This window comes from Aspergillus stella-maris (genome assembly GCF_047715825.1).
Source record: "Aspergillus stella-maris strain CBS 113639 unplaced genomic scaffold BDV14scaffold_5, whole genome shotgun sequence".
Classification (NCBI taxonomy): domain Eukaryota; kingdom Fungi; phylum Ascomycota; class Eurotiomycetes; order Eurotiales; family Aspergillaceae; genus Aspergillus; species Aspergillus stella-maris.
The window spans coordinates 483,712-498,072 of record NW_027396799.1 but is presented as its reverse complement, the minus strand read 5'-3'; the positions used below and the strand labels follow the sequence as shown (position 1 = coordinate 498,072).

The 14,361-nt window shown below is 50.6% G+C and overlaps 4 protein-coding genes across 4 annotated transcripts; 3 read left to right on the top strand and 1 right to left on the bottom strand.

Moving 5' to 3' along the window:
* The first annotated feature begins 1,426 nt into the window (after positions 1-1,426).
* On the top strand, positions 1,427-3,235 carry BDV14DRAFT_103850 (uncharacterized protein). Its single transcript, XM_073765542.1, has 3 exons — positions 1,427-1,697; positions 1,756-1,826; positions 1,875-3,235. The coding sequence occupies exons 1-3, from the start codon at positions 1,511-1,513 to the stop codon at positions 2,658-2,660; spliced, it is 1,044 nt and encodes a 347-aa protein (XP_073632344.1). The 5' UTR covers positions 1,427-1,510; the 3' UTR covers positions 2,661-3,235.
* A 4-nt stretch (positions 3,236-3,239) lies between these two features.
* Positions 3,240-4,699, bottom strand: BDV14DRAFT_103834 (PCI domain-containing protein). Its single transcript, XM_073765541.1, has 2 exons — positions 3,384-4,699; positions 3,240-3,316 (listed from the first exon to the last, which is right to left on the bottom strand). Exons 1-2 carry the CDS (start codon positions 4,599-4,601, stop codon positions 3,293-3,295), a joined length of 1,242 nt encoding a protein of 413 aa, XP_073632343.1. The 5' UTR covers positions 4,602-4,699; the 3' UTR covers positions 3,240-3,292.
* Positions 4,700-5,021: 322 nt separating this feature from the next.
* On the top strand, positions 5,022-6,759 carry BDV14DRAFT_165812 (transcription factor IIF subunit TFG2). Its single transcript, XM_073767379.1, has 4 exons — positions 5,022-5,587; positions 5,654-5,954; positions 6,004-6,200; positions 6,253-6,759. Exons 1-4 carry the CDS (start codon positions 5,324-5,326, stop codon positions 6,631-6,633), a joined length of 1,143 nt encoding a protein of 380 aa, XP_073632342.1. The 5' UTR covers positions 5,022-5,323; the 3' UTR covers positions 6,634-6,759.
* A 760-nt stretch (positions 6,760-7,519) lies between these two features.
* On the top strand, positions 7,520-9,583 carry BDV14DRAFT_165811 (CCCH zinc finger protein). The gene is made up of 6 exons (XM_073767378.1): positions 7,520-7,663; positions 7,723-8,298; positions 8,353-8,464; positions 8,514-8,566; positions 8,665-9,486; positions 9,532-9,583. Exons 1-5 carry the CDS (start codon positions 7,618-7,620, stop codon positions 9,219-9,221), a joined length of 1,344 nt encoding a protein of 447 aa, XP_073632341.1. The 5' UTR covers positions 7,520-7,617; the 3' UTR covers positions 9,222-9,486; positions 9,532-9,583.
* Positions 9,584-14,361: the final 4,778 nt, after the last annotated feature.

Genomic DNA, 14,361 nt, shown 5'->3' with positions numbered 1-14,361 from the left:
TCATCAACTTGTTGTAGCGTTGAGACAGAGTGTAAAATTGAGGCAGAGGAGTGCAGGAAGGATGTTGAGTTGAGTTGAGTAACGAGTAACAAAGTTTGGGAGTCAGGCAAGGCACGCGTCTCCCAAGCCGATCCTCTTCCCGCAACGATAGCACCACCACCACCGTTCAACCACATGGCTGTGGCCTAATCCAGTTCTTCAACCACTATTGGACTTGATTATTTGCAGATCATGTTCAAGTGCTTCCGCTCATGATTCGATACTCATGGACTACCTCGTCGAATTCCACATCACTCGAGCGGCAAGAGTCAGGCCCCGTTCGCTGCTGCTATCCCACCCAGCAGTCTTGACTCCGGAAACCCGGCAGTACGAGCGGTAGAGAATAATGTCTAGTACTTTGTCCGCTGCAACCACTGCTCCTGAAAGATGGAACCAGTTCGGTCTGGTTGTGGTTCACGGCCTGTCAACCAGTCACTGTCTCTTGAGGATCCGCCAGTACCCGCCTCAACCTGAGATATCGATATCGTCTCCTACCCACAAATTTGGAAGCTGAAGGAAGCTGAAACAAGCTTTGGGACTCGCCTGAAATCAGTTGCTTGAGATTACAGAGTATTCTTGAGTGAGGGCAGATCAAGGTACAGAGAATTCCAATAATCCAAGGTTTGGGCTATGTCTAATAGTTATGCGCTCAGGCTTCGGGTATCGTCGAATATTGATTGATAAGATCGTCGCTCTCTTGCCACGAGGCGCGGAAACCTTACTCAGTGCAGTTCCTTGTTGGGTCGTGGTTCATGCTGCAAACTTTCGAATAGGGATAGCGTGGCCGATCTTCGTCTGACAGACTGACAGGCATGTCAATTCGGGATCCACTATATCAATACTACGAATGACGACGCTCCAGTTAATTCGTGTCAACATGGCCAATAACATTGACTTCTGTACTTGGTATCCGCTGGTTCGTGGCTTTCAGCCTTTCAAGCTCATGTGCCATCTCAAAGCAGGAGGTGGGCTAAGCGATGGCACATGGCTTCGGCAAACCTGCGCCCAATAATAGACCTATATGCACCACGACCTTCCGTTGCCCGGCTGTCCCGTCCACGGAAGGTTCAACCACGGGATAAGGGAAAGGAGATCCCTGCTAGTTCATGGTAGTGTCGGTGACCCAGTAACCTTGGGGTCTTGGTTGTCTTACTGGCTAGCTGGCTGGCCGTGTCCGGAGAACTACAGGTTTCATCATTCTGGAGCAGATGTGGTACATATCCATGCCATAGCATCCACCCATCCTCAAACCCCTCCTCTCTTTTCCAAGATTCCAACTTCCTCCAGGCATACGCTCCTTTGAACATCCTCCAGCCTGGTGCTCTTTCAATCTGGGGAGAGACCCAGTCCATTCCTTTTTACAGATCCGCGCGGTGAACCCCATATACTTCATCGGCAACCCTACGCTCCTTCCATGATTCACGAACTCTGACACCTTTCGGGAGCCATTATACCGTCCTGATCCTCGAGGATGACTTTGACAAGGAGAGGTGCTGATATGATAGCAACCGTGGCCGTCTTGGTCGGGTTGTCTATTATAGCTGTCATACTTCGTGTCGTTGCACGCTACAAGAGAAGAGTCCGATTTGGATGGGATGACCATCTCAGTTTTCTGTCTGCGATTTTGCTGATTGCCATGTTGATCGAAATGGTCTTGTGTAAGTTCGTCGGGCAGCGGTATTGTCCGCTAGTGTACTTTTACTAACTTCACCATAGGGGTCCTCATTGGAGGCAACGGCTCTCATCAAAAACACTTGAGCGACAAAACAATGCAGAACTTCTACAAGGTACAAAAAATCCTACACCACTAGTGAGCGAGACTGACTTGACCCCAGATCTTCCTTGCGAATCAGTTCACGTACTTCGTCCTCAGTCCTGCGATCAAGATGTCCATCGTCTGCTTCTACCGCCGCGTCTTCACAATCAAGCCCTTTCAATGGGCCTCTCTCGCTATAAACATACTCATTGCCGCTTGGGGTGTCGCCATATTCCTCGCTTGCGCCCTCCAATGTCGCCCCCTCAGAGCCTATTGGGACCACAGTGTGGAGGGTTCCTGCTTCGACGGCACAAAGTTTATCATCGTCAACCAAGTCTTTAACGTGATTATGGACTTCGCCATTCTCGCCCTTCCCATACCCATGATCTGGAACCTCCAGCGCGCCTGGCAGGACAAGCTCGCCCTCAACGGTGTCTTCGCACTCGGTGGATTCGTCTGCTTCGCCTCTATCTACCGCATTGTCGTGCTGTTCTGGATCAACCCTATCGATACCACATACACTGTCTACCAAGCCACGTTGTGGACACATATCGAGCCATCCATTGGTCTGATATGTTCCTGTCTCCCAATCATCCGCGGTCTGTTCCCGAAATTGAAATTGCCTGGAAGTCGAAACAAGTCGAACAACCCGTTGTACTATATCAAGACGGATTTCACAAACTCTCACTTTGTGCCTTCAAGTGCTAGATCGCCGGCGTCTGAATTCTTCAAATTGGAGGATAAGCCTGGCTCAAGGTCTACCACTGAGAACACTGCGCCTAGCCCTGGCCCGCTTGATATTGAAGTCCGCACAGAAATCGCCGTCGTGCAGAACAGCGGCGCCTCAGTTCGCTCGCACCGTTGATCATACTCAACCCTCTATGCATTCTACCTCAACATTTTACGCCAAGGTCCTTCCGGCTTTAATCCGTCGACTAGACGTTACACTCGCTATTGCGCTGAGATGACCTTGCCCATCCGACATTGAACGGATCATTCCCCTACATCACAACCTCCAGTGCAAGACAGCCAGGGAGTTCAGGTCCGCCTACTTAAGGCCCACGTTTTGGCTCAAGTGCTCCGACAGGGGCCATAGGCCTAATGACAGTTACTACCGATCAGCCGCGTCCAGTGACTGATCGGTAGGTCCGGTTCATCCCTGTCCTTCCACCCCCAGGAGAACTGGCACTCAGCCACCTTCCACCACCTTCGCTCATCCACGCTCGTTATGGAGTTTCGCTACGGAGCATGATATCCCCGTGTCTTCTATGATCTAATATACCCTGTACGGCCGCATGGCTTCTTTTATCTTATCGAACAATCGTTCTTAATATCTATCCATGAATTGATTGATGGTCGTGAGTTACGGCATCTTCATCTTCATCTTCATCTTCGTTATCTATTTATGAAAACTACGGTCATATATAGTCAATAGGTATGCTAGGCGTCAAATCGTAAATTTTCATTAGTCTGTCACGTATCACTACACACCCGAGATCACGCGGTCTGCGCGGTAGATTTCTAGAAAGACGATTAGCTTGCATATTCAACAACGAGCCTAACTTTCTCGTATTATAGGTGAACATACCGTCAAGCCCTCAGCAATACTAGTCGCGATCCGCTCAACACCCTCCGAAAGCCCCTGCACCCCAGCATCCCACTGCTTGATATGCCTCCCCGTCGCAGTCGAGCTATCCTCAAAATAAATAATGCCATCGATCTGATCAATGCTGCCGTTTAATCTTCCCTGCTCGACCATTCTCGCGGCATAGGCCTCAGCTTTCTCTCCGGCCGTTAGGTCGCCGCTTCCCTGTAAGCCAAGGATAGCGCCTAGTGCGTCGGTGTGGATGTTTTCGTAGAGTTTACTTGCTGCTACGAGATTATGCTCGACGACTGCCTTGTCGAGGACTGTTGTTCCGTCTGCTGTTTGAGCGAGTTGGTGCGGTGCTAGGCGTTGGCTGAAGGTTGCTACTTCGTCGGTGTTTAGGAGGCGGTCTAGGAACATCTTTTCGAGGATGCCGAATTCCTCGACGGAGGTCGCCCGGTCATCTTTGTAAAGTGTTGCGAGGGTTCGGGAGCGTTGGGGGCCTGCGGGGGCAAGGACCGCGCATCGTATCGCTGCAGCCAGGGCAGCGAGTCGATCTGCTTCATCTACGCCCGCGGCGAGAGAGACATTGAAGTACTCCTGGCTAGCGTCTAGGAAACGGCGGCGCGCATCCTGGATACGGGCTTGCGAGAGGCGGAAGTAGAGCTTTAATTCGGGGTCCTCGAGTTTCGTGGGAAGGTTCTTGATTCTGTTCAGGAAGGCTTCTGCGCTTGTTGTGTCGTCTTCTTCAAGGTATAACCGCACAATCCGGATCCATAGTCTTGACTTCTCAAGGTCAGACACGAGCCGTTGTGAGCTGTCGATGTGAATTCCCTGGAGGGCCTTTGCAGCGGCAATATACTCTTCCTCCGAGGTATATGCGTCCGCGAGTATATTCCGGATCTGGGAATCCTGTTCCTCAACGGATGTAGATCGGGATTGGATGAGTGTCACGGCATGTTGACCGACAGCGATCTGTGTTTCCGGTTTGAGCTTGCGGAGGATCTCAATGAAGGAGTCGAGGATTGGGCGGGCAGCGACAATGCTGAGGTCTTCGCTTAGAACGGTGTCGAGGTAGTAGTTTAGGTCGTCGGCGAGTTGGGGTTCCGGGGAAGATGAGACGGTTTCGGAGAGGAGGTCGTTGTAGAGTTGGAGTTTGTTTTGGGGGTTTACGGTCAAATCAATCTCCGTCAGGGCGGAGATGATCTTTGGGGACGGCATAGGGAGTGTAGACTGTTAAACTGGTGGATAGTGGTTTGGAGGCGGGGAGGACGCTTGATGAAGCTGGAGGTCAACATGCACTTATCGATAAGAGGTACTGCTACGGGAGGCTAAAGTGGCCATTGATGCAGTCTGGGACAAAGAACTGGCAATATTGCTCTACTTGACGATCCGTGTGATCTAAGATGTCGATCAGATAAACTAATCGAAAAGAGGTTTGAAAAGTGGCATTTAACCTTGGGCTACACAGTTTAATACTCAGTACGAGCATGCTCTATTGATAGGGATGAATATATTTTGGCAGATCTCGGAAATTACAAGTCCGTCATACGTCACTCAGTAGTCCTACATGTTACTTCCGCATCCTGCAAGATACGAGGCTCTCAAGCTTCGTGTTTTTGTCACTCAGTTATTCATATACCTTACATCTCACATTACTTAAAAGATTGGAAAGCAATCCAGGCTATGTCATCGTAGCGCAAGGAGAGCGGGTGAATAGAGCCTCACCGCCTTGGCCGACCCGCATTCTGCATTCTTTGACCTCGGTGCTTGCCTGCGGTGGTGCTGCCGCCTTTGCATTATCTCAACTACCTCTCACTCTGCGCCGTCACTTGGTCAGGGTCTTCTTTCCAGTCTTTGATATCTTCTTATTTGGAGTCGCATAGTGGTGGCCTCACCTTTCAGAGATCTTTTGACGACCCCGCTCCTTAAAGCTCGCCGCCATGTATTCCGTCAAGCAGGAGCAAGACGCCTCTTCGGCATATATCAAACCGGACCCCGACGACAAGGACACTGTTCTTGCTGATCTCGACGATGAAGATTTATACGAAGATGATGGCGACTTGGACATGTCGAACGTGGCGTCAAATCTCTGGCTTTCGCGAATACCGCGGTCGCTCTGGGAGCATTGGTCGAAATTGGATGACGACGAGGAGATTCAAATTGGGACAGTGAGAGTTGAGGGGCCTTTGGATGATCCCAAACGGGTAGGAATATCTTGCGACAGCATTGTCTGGTATATTTGAAGCAAACTAACTGGGTGCGGTCTCCAGGTCAGTTTGCGCATCCACGAGCGAGAAGACAATCGCGAGATCCCCAAAGACTATGTCTTGGCGCAACAAACAGTCAAGGCGCAACAGGCAGATAAAGCACAACAAACAGCTACAGCGGAGAATATGCAACACACGACTCAAAATACTTTTTTGTTTACGGAGAAGGACGTCCCTGGCCACGAGAATCGTATGGTAACTTTTGGTGGAACGAGGTCTGCTTTATACGAACAGATGAAGCGCGACGCCCGGAGGAAAGAGCGAAAACATAAATGGGAGCCCTACGTTAGGAAAACAGTTCCAAGTGCGTACAAAATCAGAGGTTGGGATTGCGCATGCTGACTTTGCGATAGAACAAACCGCGTTGGCTGGACACATAGGGAAAGAGTACAACTGTCTCCCGATCGAAAACGAAGAGTTCCAAAAGCTGTCCGAGAAGAAGGCTCTGGAAGCTCTGAAACCGAAGCGAGAAACAGTGTTTATCGACAAGCTCCCTGGCAAGCTGCTTCAAGGAAGACATGCCTTGCCTGGAGAGCAGAGCGCATTCGTGGTATGTGTCGGGCTTGTTACATCTCCAGTTTCTCTGGCTAACGTCCTATTAGCAAGCAACGAAGCCGGCCAAGGGCAAGTCGCAGGAAAACAAGACCACTCGTATGCCGCAGAACGAGCTGTTGGATCTCGTCTACCAGTGCTTCCGCGAATACCGATACTGGCCCTTTAAGACACTCAAAGCTAGGCTCCGCCAGCCTGAGGCTTACCTCAAACAGACTCTGGAGATGGTCGCTCATTTGGTGAAATCTGGTGATTTTGCCATGACGTGGGAGCTGAAACCTGAAGCGAGAGAAAGCAATTACTCCAATTCCGTCGAAGTCAAGCAAGAAGCCGCCCCTGGCCTCGACTACAACTTTGACGAGGGATCCGACGATGATGCGATGGTCTCTGGCATGGATAATGACGACGCACAATTTGAAAATGTGGTATAGAGAGCGGTTCTGAATGTAGCATTATGCACTTACGGCGTTATCTGGGTTTATGGGAGCTTGGAGTTATCTCATCAAATATAGCCATGTCACCATAAGGTATGCAATTCATTCTTGTTTATTCTATCGACAATCTCGCAGAAAGTGGTACAATAAAGATGGTGCGCCCAATGAGTTAAAAGTCTCAAAGTCATTACTCCTGCATCACACCCCGAAGTACGAACTAGTCGCGGTATCGCCTGGAACTCCTAGAACTCCTGGGAGGCCTGGAGCTCCTTCTTTTCTCCGGTTCCCTTCCTCTCTCACTCCTCGACCTGAGGAGCTTTTTGTTTCCAGTAACAACATCAGCAACATCAGAGAATGTACCGCCGAAAGCTCGATTCAACGTCGTATCTACCGTCAGGTGAAGTATTCTGTCCACTACATCGTCAACAACGCGGCTGCTGCCTAAGCTTTTGGCAAATTCTTTTCTTGATCGCCTGGGAGAATCTCTGGGATAGTAGTCTCTGGGCTGATAGTCTCTGGGCTGATAGTCTCTGGGATAATGGTCTCTGGGATAGTAATCTCTGCCATAGTGGTCCATGATGGCAAGCACTTCGTACTTCCTAGATCAGACTTGTGTTGTAGCTGGTACGGTTTGTGAAGTATAGTAGCTTTGGGAGAATACCAGGTCAGCTCTGCAGACTACAAAGTCTCACTGAATGGGATACACTGAGTTAGTATCCTACCTGGGTAGCAGTGAACAGTATCTCAGAATTCGTATAATCCAGATATCATTAGAGAGCACCCAGGGAGTATATAATAGCAACTGCACGTGACCTCCTCGACCGCCACCGCGGGACCTGCCTGCGGGCCGGCTTTCACCACTCTTTCCTCTCACAACATCTCAAAGCTGTCCTACCTCCCGACACAACTCATGCACAGTGATAAAGAATCTTTGATATAATTATCCTGAGCTGCATCAAGTGAACAAGCGGTGAACTCAAAATGACAGAGGATCAAGACTTGATGGCCAAAATCGGTCAGCTTGCTGGTACGCGCCTTTGTGAGATACCCTTTGACAGCTTCAAGCTGCTTACCTTTCACCCTTAGGCCAGATCAATCGATTTAAGAACGGAAGCAGTCAGACTCCTCCGACCCACACCGATGAGACACACTCCGGCCCCTACGTCTCAAGGCATACTTCGCATCGCGGCCATCATGGCTGGGCTCCGTATCGCGGACGACCGTATGGGCGCGGGCGCGGGCGAGGGGCGGCACCCCACCGCCATCGTACCCTTGTTCTCAACAACTCCGCGACTCCAGCCTCGCAAAGCGCGACACCATCTGATGGAACTGGGATGGATATCGATGAGAACAGTCGCTCTGCGACGCCGAATGTCTGGGTGACAAAGCACGCGCGACATATGCAGTTGATCAACTCTGCGGTTTATGATAAAGAGGCTCAGAAGAGGGTGAAAGCGTTGGAAGAAACGCGCAAAGCGAAAGCGCAAAAGAAAGCGCAGACCGAGCAGGCTAAGGTGCTCCAGTTTGCTCAAGGAGCTGGAAGGCAGTTTGCTACACCGCAGGTTTCTGTTCCTGGAGCGTCATCCGGGGAGTATCAGATATTACTCAACGATATCCCGTTCCGCGTGTCGCGCGGAGGCGGCAAGCTGATCAGAGTTTCTAGTGCGAACCCCGCTCATTTTGCGCTCGGAGAGGGAGCCGGCTTACAGTTAGTAGATGACCCGAACACTGCCAACAACACGCCCAAGCGAGTGAAAGTTGCTGGTGTCACGTTCGTCCGCAGCAAGAACGGCAACCTTCATCGGCTAGGTGCAGTGACATCAAAGAGGTGATCGCTCCGTGCCGGCTGGATAGTGCAATACTGATGATGACTGCAGGGCGCCGTCAGCGGCCAAGAAGGACGAGCTTTGTCAACGATTTACTACGACGGGTACCACTAATCCCTCCGATGCCCACCATTCATTCTTCTATCGTCTTTTCGCCGTACCGATGAGAAGGCGCGATGCTAACCGATATATCTCTTTATAGGTACCTGTTACAAGGGCCCTTCTTGCCTTTATACCCATGACCCGAACAAGGTTGCCATTTGCAAGGATTTCCTCCAAGGCAAATGCGCTGCAGGTGAAAGTTGTGACTTGTCTCATGAACCATCTCCTCATAGGTCCCCCGTTTGTGTGCATTTCCTCCGCGGTCGTTGTTCTAACCCAGAATGCCGATATTCGCACGTACGAGTCACACCGGGCGCACCGGTGTGCCGAGCCTTTGCGACACTGGGATACTGCGAGAAGGGTGAGACGTGTGAGGAGAGACATGTTCACGAGTGTCCTGATTATGCGAACACGGGTGTTTGCAAGAAGAAACACTGCCGACTACCCCACGTTGACCGCGCGGGACAGATTCGAAAGAACGCCCCCAAAGACGACGCTGAGGGAGAGGAAGAGTCTGACGCTTCAAGCGAAGAAGAGGAGTACGACGAAATTGGCTCTGATGATGTCGACTCTGACTACCTTTCTGATGAGGCAGAACTCATTGAGGGAGTAGACACCGGCGAGATATCACAGCAGCAAGATTTCATCAGCCTTTGATTGCGCTCATTGACTAACCACAGTCTGTAATCCATCCGGTCTGACAGGGCCGCGAGGAGGCCAATGGGTAGAGGGACGACCCTACCAAGTTGAATATGATATTCTTGCCTTATTGTTTGCATGGAAGATACCCATATACCCTCATATCTGTACAGCATGACGATTGGAGTTGATGCGCGTTCGAAGTGGTTCAGGAGATATCGATAGCCGGAGTTTTAGCATCATTACATGACAGCAGAGAATCGATCAGAAACAATGAAGATGACTATGTATACTTAGTATATCTCTCATACTTCATCAGTAAACTCACCTCTATAGTAGACCCATCCCAGGGGCACCCCAAACACCCCGACACAGACCACCAGTATGACTCACACCTCAAAGAGAGTCCTCAGGCCAAACCCAGCGCCCAGGTTCACACTCTTATTCATCAGCCCGGTCAGGTTAGGTAGGAATCTCTTCTAGAAGGATTCGCGCTAGAGCACGGCGTGGATCTTAGTTACATTAGGTGCGTGTTGTCTGTGCCTTACCCTTCCCTGCTACTGCTAGTCCACTTTGCCGGCCCCGACTATCCACTACCAGTATCCAGAACTACCTACCTACATTATGCTATGCAATGCACGGTAACCTTCTGTTCTAATCTTATGGTTGGCATCTTGTCCCTCCCTCATGTGCTCGACACGGACGGACACGCTGTGCTGTACGCCCTCATTAGACTATTTCCGTCTCGGCCTATGATATGGCAGAATCGTGGACCTGAAAGGCTGAATGAGGGCACGCTCCAGGTGGCGTGGCAGTGGGCAGTGGGTATGCACACCCTTTCGGCTATTACACATGGACTGTGGACTATGGAGCTCGTAGCTGGTCCGTCCACTCGGAAAGGCGCAGGGTTAGTTCGTGCGCAAGGTCGTTTCATACAGATTGGACTCTGGAGATCGGGTTTGTTGTTTACTGTATACTGGATGGTGTCGCGCCTATCTACCTATCTATGGATAGATGAGTGTAGGTGTTTCTTGGGTTGGTTAGTGCTTGCGAAGGGAGGGTAAGGTGAGGCAAGTAGTTGATACTACCTTGATGACGATGATATTGACGATGTCTCGCTTCACCATTATGGACAATCTAGCTGGGAAAATCGTTCATTATCTCGGAGTCTCGGTAATTGCGTTCAACGTGGTGGACACCGACAGACAGATATTGCACGGAGTTAGGTACCTCAAGACTACCTACCGGGGAGAAGGGTCCGGCAGGCTGGGTGAAACTTAGAAAGGTGGTTCTGGTTCTTTGTTTGGACTATTCGGTATTTGGTATTCATCATTTGGAATTGAGATTGGGATCCGCTTTTCGGTAGTTGTGTTTTTTAGTTCTAGTTTCTCGGCGTATGAGTTTGTATAGTGGTGCTCGGTAGTTGGAAGTATACAAGCTAGTATATTTGTGAAGATATGAATATGGATAGATACAAGTCCCCTTTTAGGTAAAAGGGTATACTCATTTTACTCCGTCCATGGAGTCAGTTTAATGAAACCGAGGCATCGTAACTCATTGGATATGCCCTCCAGTTCAGAATGAAGCGGTTCCTGACCGCTGCTTCTACTGCGACAGAGAGACCCTGAAACAGCCTCGACTGTCGACCGCAACTCTTGAAACACCATTGATTTTTGACTCACACAGTCTTTGACTTCGAAGTAGAAGCCCATGCTGGGTGCTCACTGCTCCCGCTCAGCCTTGTTTACCGCTACTTGAGCCGTGTAAGACGAAGTATGCCTTGTGCCCGTCCTCGTCTCAAAGGCGTTCCTTCAACCTTGAATGTCAAGTAGCGCGATGCTATTGGCAGCGCACGTCTTCCTTGTACATAAGATATGTCGAACATATACATGCCTAATGCTGGAATTATGACTGATAATACATAATACGATGGAAAAGGATTTAGAAAGACGTTGGGCACTAGATCGTGCATGGCCCGGAAGGATCAGCGTAGTTCGTGGATGAACTAAGGACAAAGGGCAGTCAATCAAGAGTCAAAACAATTCGGTCTTTCCGGGTGCCGTACCGTAGCAGGTTGATTATGGTCATGGGGATTATTCCTGAAGTTATTGCTCTGTCTTCACCTTGGGGGCGACTTTGATGAAGTGGTGACGGTGTTCAGTGTTCATCCATCGGGGTGTGTCCCAAGAGCAGTAAGGAACAACCCACTTTGTTCTGGAAATTAGCAGTCGTAACCGGATTATCTACAAAGATGTTTTGGATTGTCCTATTTTAGGTGAAGAGATTTAAACTCTCCACAGATTGTTCGCGTCCTGTTCTGCAATTGGATCGGCCGCGCTTGTACACCGCCAGAACGGCGCCTCTAGCAGCGTCATCGTAGGCTGAGCCTTCTCGAGTGAGAATATCGTCCGCTCCAACGAAACCAAATCATTGCAAGCGAATTGTGTTGCCTTGGCGGGGGAGTCTCACTGGCTTCCTGGCCTGGCGTAAACTCGGCTGATGCTCGTCTTGGAGATAAGCCCTGCTATACGCCGTAGGAAGATTTGTCTAAATTGGATCATAGCCACTAGGCTGTGAAGAGCAAGACTTGGAGAAGATTTCGCCTTTGACATAATTGCCTTTGCAATTGATTTCGGCGTCGGGAGTCCACGAAGCCCGGAAAACGTATCTGTACGTGGTATCGTGATGTTGATATGAGATGGCCGAGAGCATTGCATGCAAGACCAAGCGACGGCGAACAATGCGGGAAACCCTATTCGACCAGCTAACGCCTTGCCACTTCCCTTTGTCTGCTAGCTCTTATAGTCTGAGATAATTGGTAGGAGGTGAGGAGGCATGGCGACTGAGGTCTCTTCAGCACACATATTCGCTCGTCCGGAGGACTATCACGGACAATCCAGAAAACGTGGCAGGCGGTGATGCCCCGTGGTTCTCGCGGCTTCTGAAACTCCTGGAGTATGACTCATAGCCATGATCCGTGGAGATGGGAGTTACTCTGCCCCTGAAGCAGAAGTACTTGCACTACCGACATAGTAACCTCAAGGTAACGGGGTACCTAGAAAGGGAGTTAGCTTGAGGACAATGCTTCGAGAAGGCGAACGAATCATACCCCCTGCAGTTCACAGTGGGCCAGTGACCCAGTAAAGTCCTTGTTGTTGTTTCATCTTATCAGATGCATATCGAGTAAGGATGCCGTACAACGTCATGCAATTTGGTAGCATCGCTTGTATACTTTCGCTTCAAAGGGCTCGGTTAGGTATGATCTAGACCTTCAAGTCAAAGTCAGTGCCAATCGAAAAGCCAGGCGCCGAACCGGCAGCCATCCGGGGGCGCAGAGGGCGTAAAGTACTTTGTCGAGGCAGTTAGAGTTGGCCAGTGAAGGGCGAAGGGAGGGTCACGAGGCGGCCCCGTGACCAGGCAGGCAAGGACGCCGTGACTTGACAAGAATCACCGGACGAACCTATGATCGCCTCAAGCCTGAAGCTTTGCAACTGCGTCTCTGTACAACAGCTAGGCGGTGCGAGCCTATTTCGAGAAGTTCCATCCCGACGTATCGGATTCGAGCAATAACCACGCAATTGCGTGATACAATGATGTCTCTCTGCTCCTCAGCAATTTCCGACGCTGTTATTGTACCGTTCGCACGCCGCGGGAGATCCTGATGCCTTACTACATTCGGATTTCGCGTAGCCCAGAAGGGCAGCTCAGTCGTTATTGAAAAGGTAAGCGCGCGTGCAGAACGAACGAGTTAGGAAAGAGGGGCAAACAATGATAGCAGAATTAACATTCCTCTTACTCTCTCAGGACATCCCCACTGCCCAGACCAGTGAGCAATGACTCGTTTGATCAGCTCTGTGCATCCGCCTTGCTTCCGCAGTACATACGGCAATCATCATTAGCATGTCGGCCGAGCACGGGCACTCTGTATGCCATTCAACGACTCTACGGACGTGTCTTTGGTACACTAAAGAACGGCCCCGTCACATGGATTACAGGCACTGGATCACTGGACTGCCAGCACCACTGGATCCCCCTACGGGCCGGCCCTAATTGTACCAGAGAACCAAGTCGTGGTCATTGATGACATGCTTGGGTCACAGTACTTTTTTACTAGCCCTGGTCTCAGACTACGCGAGAGTCACTATCGTTAATTGTTGGAGGGGCAGAGGGTCACACTAAGCCGGGAATGGTTGGTTCTGCCAGGCTGAAATCGAAGACAGTCCATACAAACGTTCATCTGATCAGTGCCCCTCCTTTGTCTGGCAGCGCGTCTCACTGGACGTTTCGGTTCTGTAATCGGGAAATACCTCTAGCCCCAAACAAGAAGCGAAACGATCATGAGATGGAGTTGGATGATGCACCCTGACTGAGCGCACAGACGGCTTCCTTTTGGGCAGCATCGTCATTAACCTTTTGTCCTCGCGCAGAGCGCAGAGCCGTACGAACGGTCAGATAGGGCATGTTCAGGTACCCTTGATCACTAGGAAGGATTTATTGCTTGAGGACAGCAGAGGGGACGGGATGCCAATCATTCGGGGATGGACGTGATGGAGGCTCGTAGACGCCCGTTTCTGGATCGACTCAAGGTCGTCCGTGCTCAGCGGAGGGTGTTGCAGACCAAGAGCAGCCCATGGCTTGATAGGCCTGGAGGCCATATGGATCACCGGAGGGTCCACGGTTCTTGGATTATCTAAGGAAGCGACTGTTTGACCATGGCGATGCTTATTCATCTGCTGCCAGATGCACGTCTGCCCAACGAAGCAGCCAATGGCCGGTGTCCGTCTATCTCGGAAGCCGTCACAAATCGTCGCCTCGCCTGGAGTCGTCCTTGACTTTGCGCTGACCGCCGATGTCTGGATGTGGGAAAATCGGTCGATCCAGTCTTTGGCCGCTTGGGAGATTTGACTGCCATTATTTTGTTCTATTTTTTCTGACTTTATTGGGCTTGCGCAGATTCAGGTACACAACTCTGTCTGCCTTCTTTTGCTCCAGCAGCACCATCGGCCTAGGTAGTTATATTCACTTTCCCCTCCCACTCTCATCGCTACTCCATCGCTCTGCGGTTTCTCTGCTTTAACAAAGTCTTCATCACTGTCTTGTCCATCTCCCTCATCATCCATCTCTTCCATCCATCTCTCTCCTACCCATCCTCTCATCC

Excerpts from the sequence above, each read along its gene's own strand:
- BDV14DRAFT_103850 (XM_073765542.1), top strand. The coding sequence starts at position 1,511 with ATGACTTTGACAAGGAGAGGTGCTGATATGATAGCAACCGTGGCCGTC. Across the intron at positions 1,698-1,755 it reads GTTGATCGAAATGGTCTTGT|GGGTCCTCATTGGAGGCAAC; the intron begins GTAAGTTCGTCG and ends ACTTCACCATAG. Across the intron at positions 1,827-1,874 it reads CAATGCAGAACTTCTACAAG|ATCTTCCTTGCGAATCAGTT; the intron begins GTACAAAAAATC and ends ACTTGACCCCAG.
- BDV14DRAFT_103834 (XM_073765541.1), bottom strand. The coding sequence starts at position 4,601 with ATGCCGTCCCCAAAGATCATCTCCGCCCTGACGGAGATTGATTTGACC. Across the intron at positions 3,317-3,383 it reads GTATTGCTGAGGGCTTGACG|AAATCTACCGCGCAGACCGC; the intron begins GTATGTTCACCT and ends TCGTCTTTCTAG.
- BDV14DRAFT_165812 (XM_073767379.1), top strand. The coding sequence starts at position 5,324 with ATGTATTCCGTCAAGCAGGAGCAAGACGCCTCTTCGGCATATATCAAA. Across the intron at positions 5,955-6,003 it reads CGTTAGGAAAACAGTTCCAA|AACAAACCGCGTTGGCTGGA; the intron begins GTGCGTACAAAA and ends ACTTTGCGATAG. Across the intron at positions 6,201-6,252 it reads GAGAGCAGAGCGCATTCGTG|CAAGCAACGAAGCCGGCCAA; the intron begins GTATGTGTCGGG and ends ACGTCCTATTAG.
- BDV14DRAFT_165811 (XM_073767378.1), top strand. The coding sequence starts at position 7,618 with ATGACAGAGGATCAAGACTTGATGGCCAAAATCGGTCAGCTTGCTG. Across the intron at positions 8,299-8,352 it reads CAAGCTGATCAGAGTTTCTA|ATGACCCGAACACTGCCAAC; the intron begins GTGCGAACCCCG and ends TACAGTTAGTAG. Across the intron at positions 8,465-8,513 it reads GGTGCAGTGACATCAAAGAG|GGCGCCGTCAGCGGCCAAGA; the intron begins GTGATCGCTCCG and ends TGATGACTGCAG.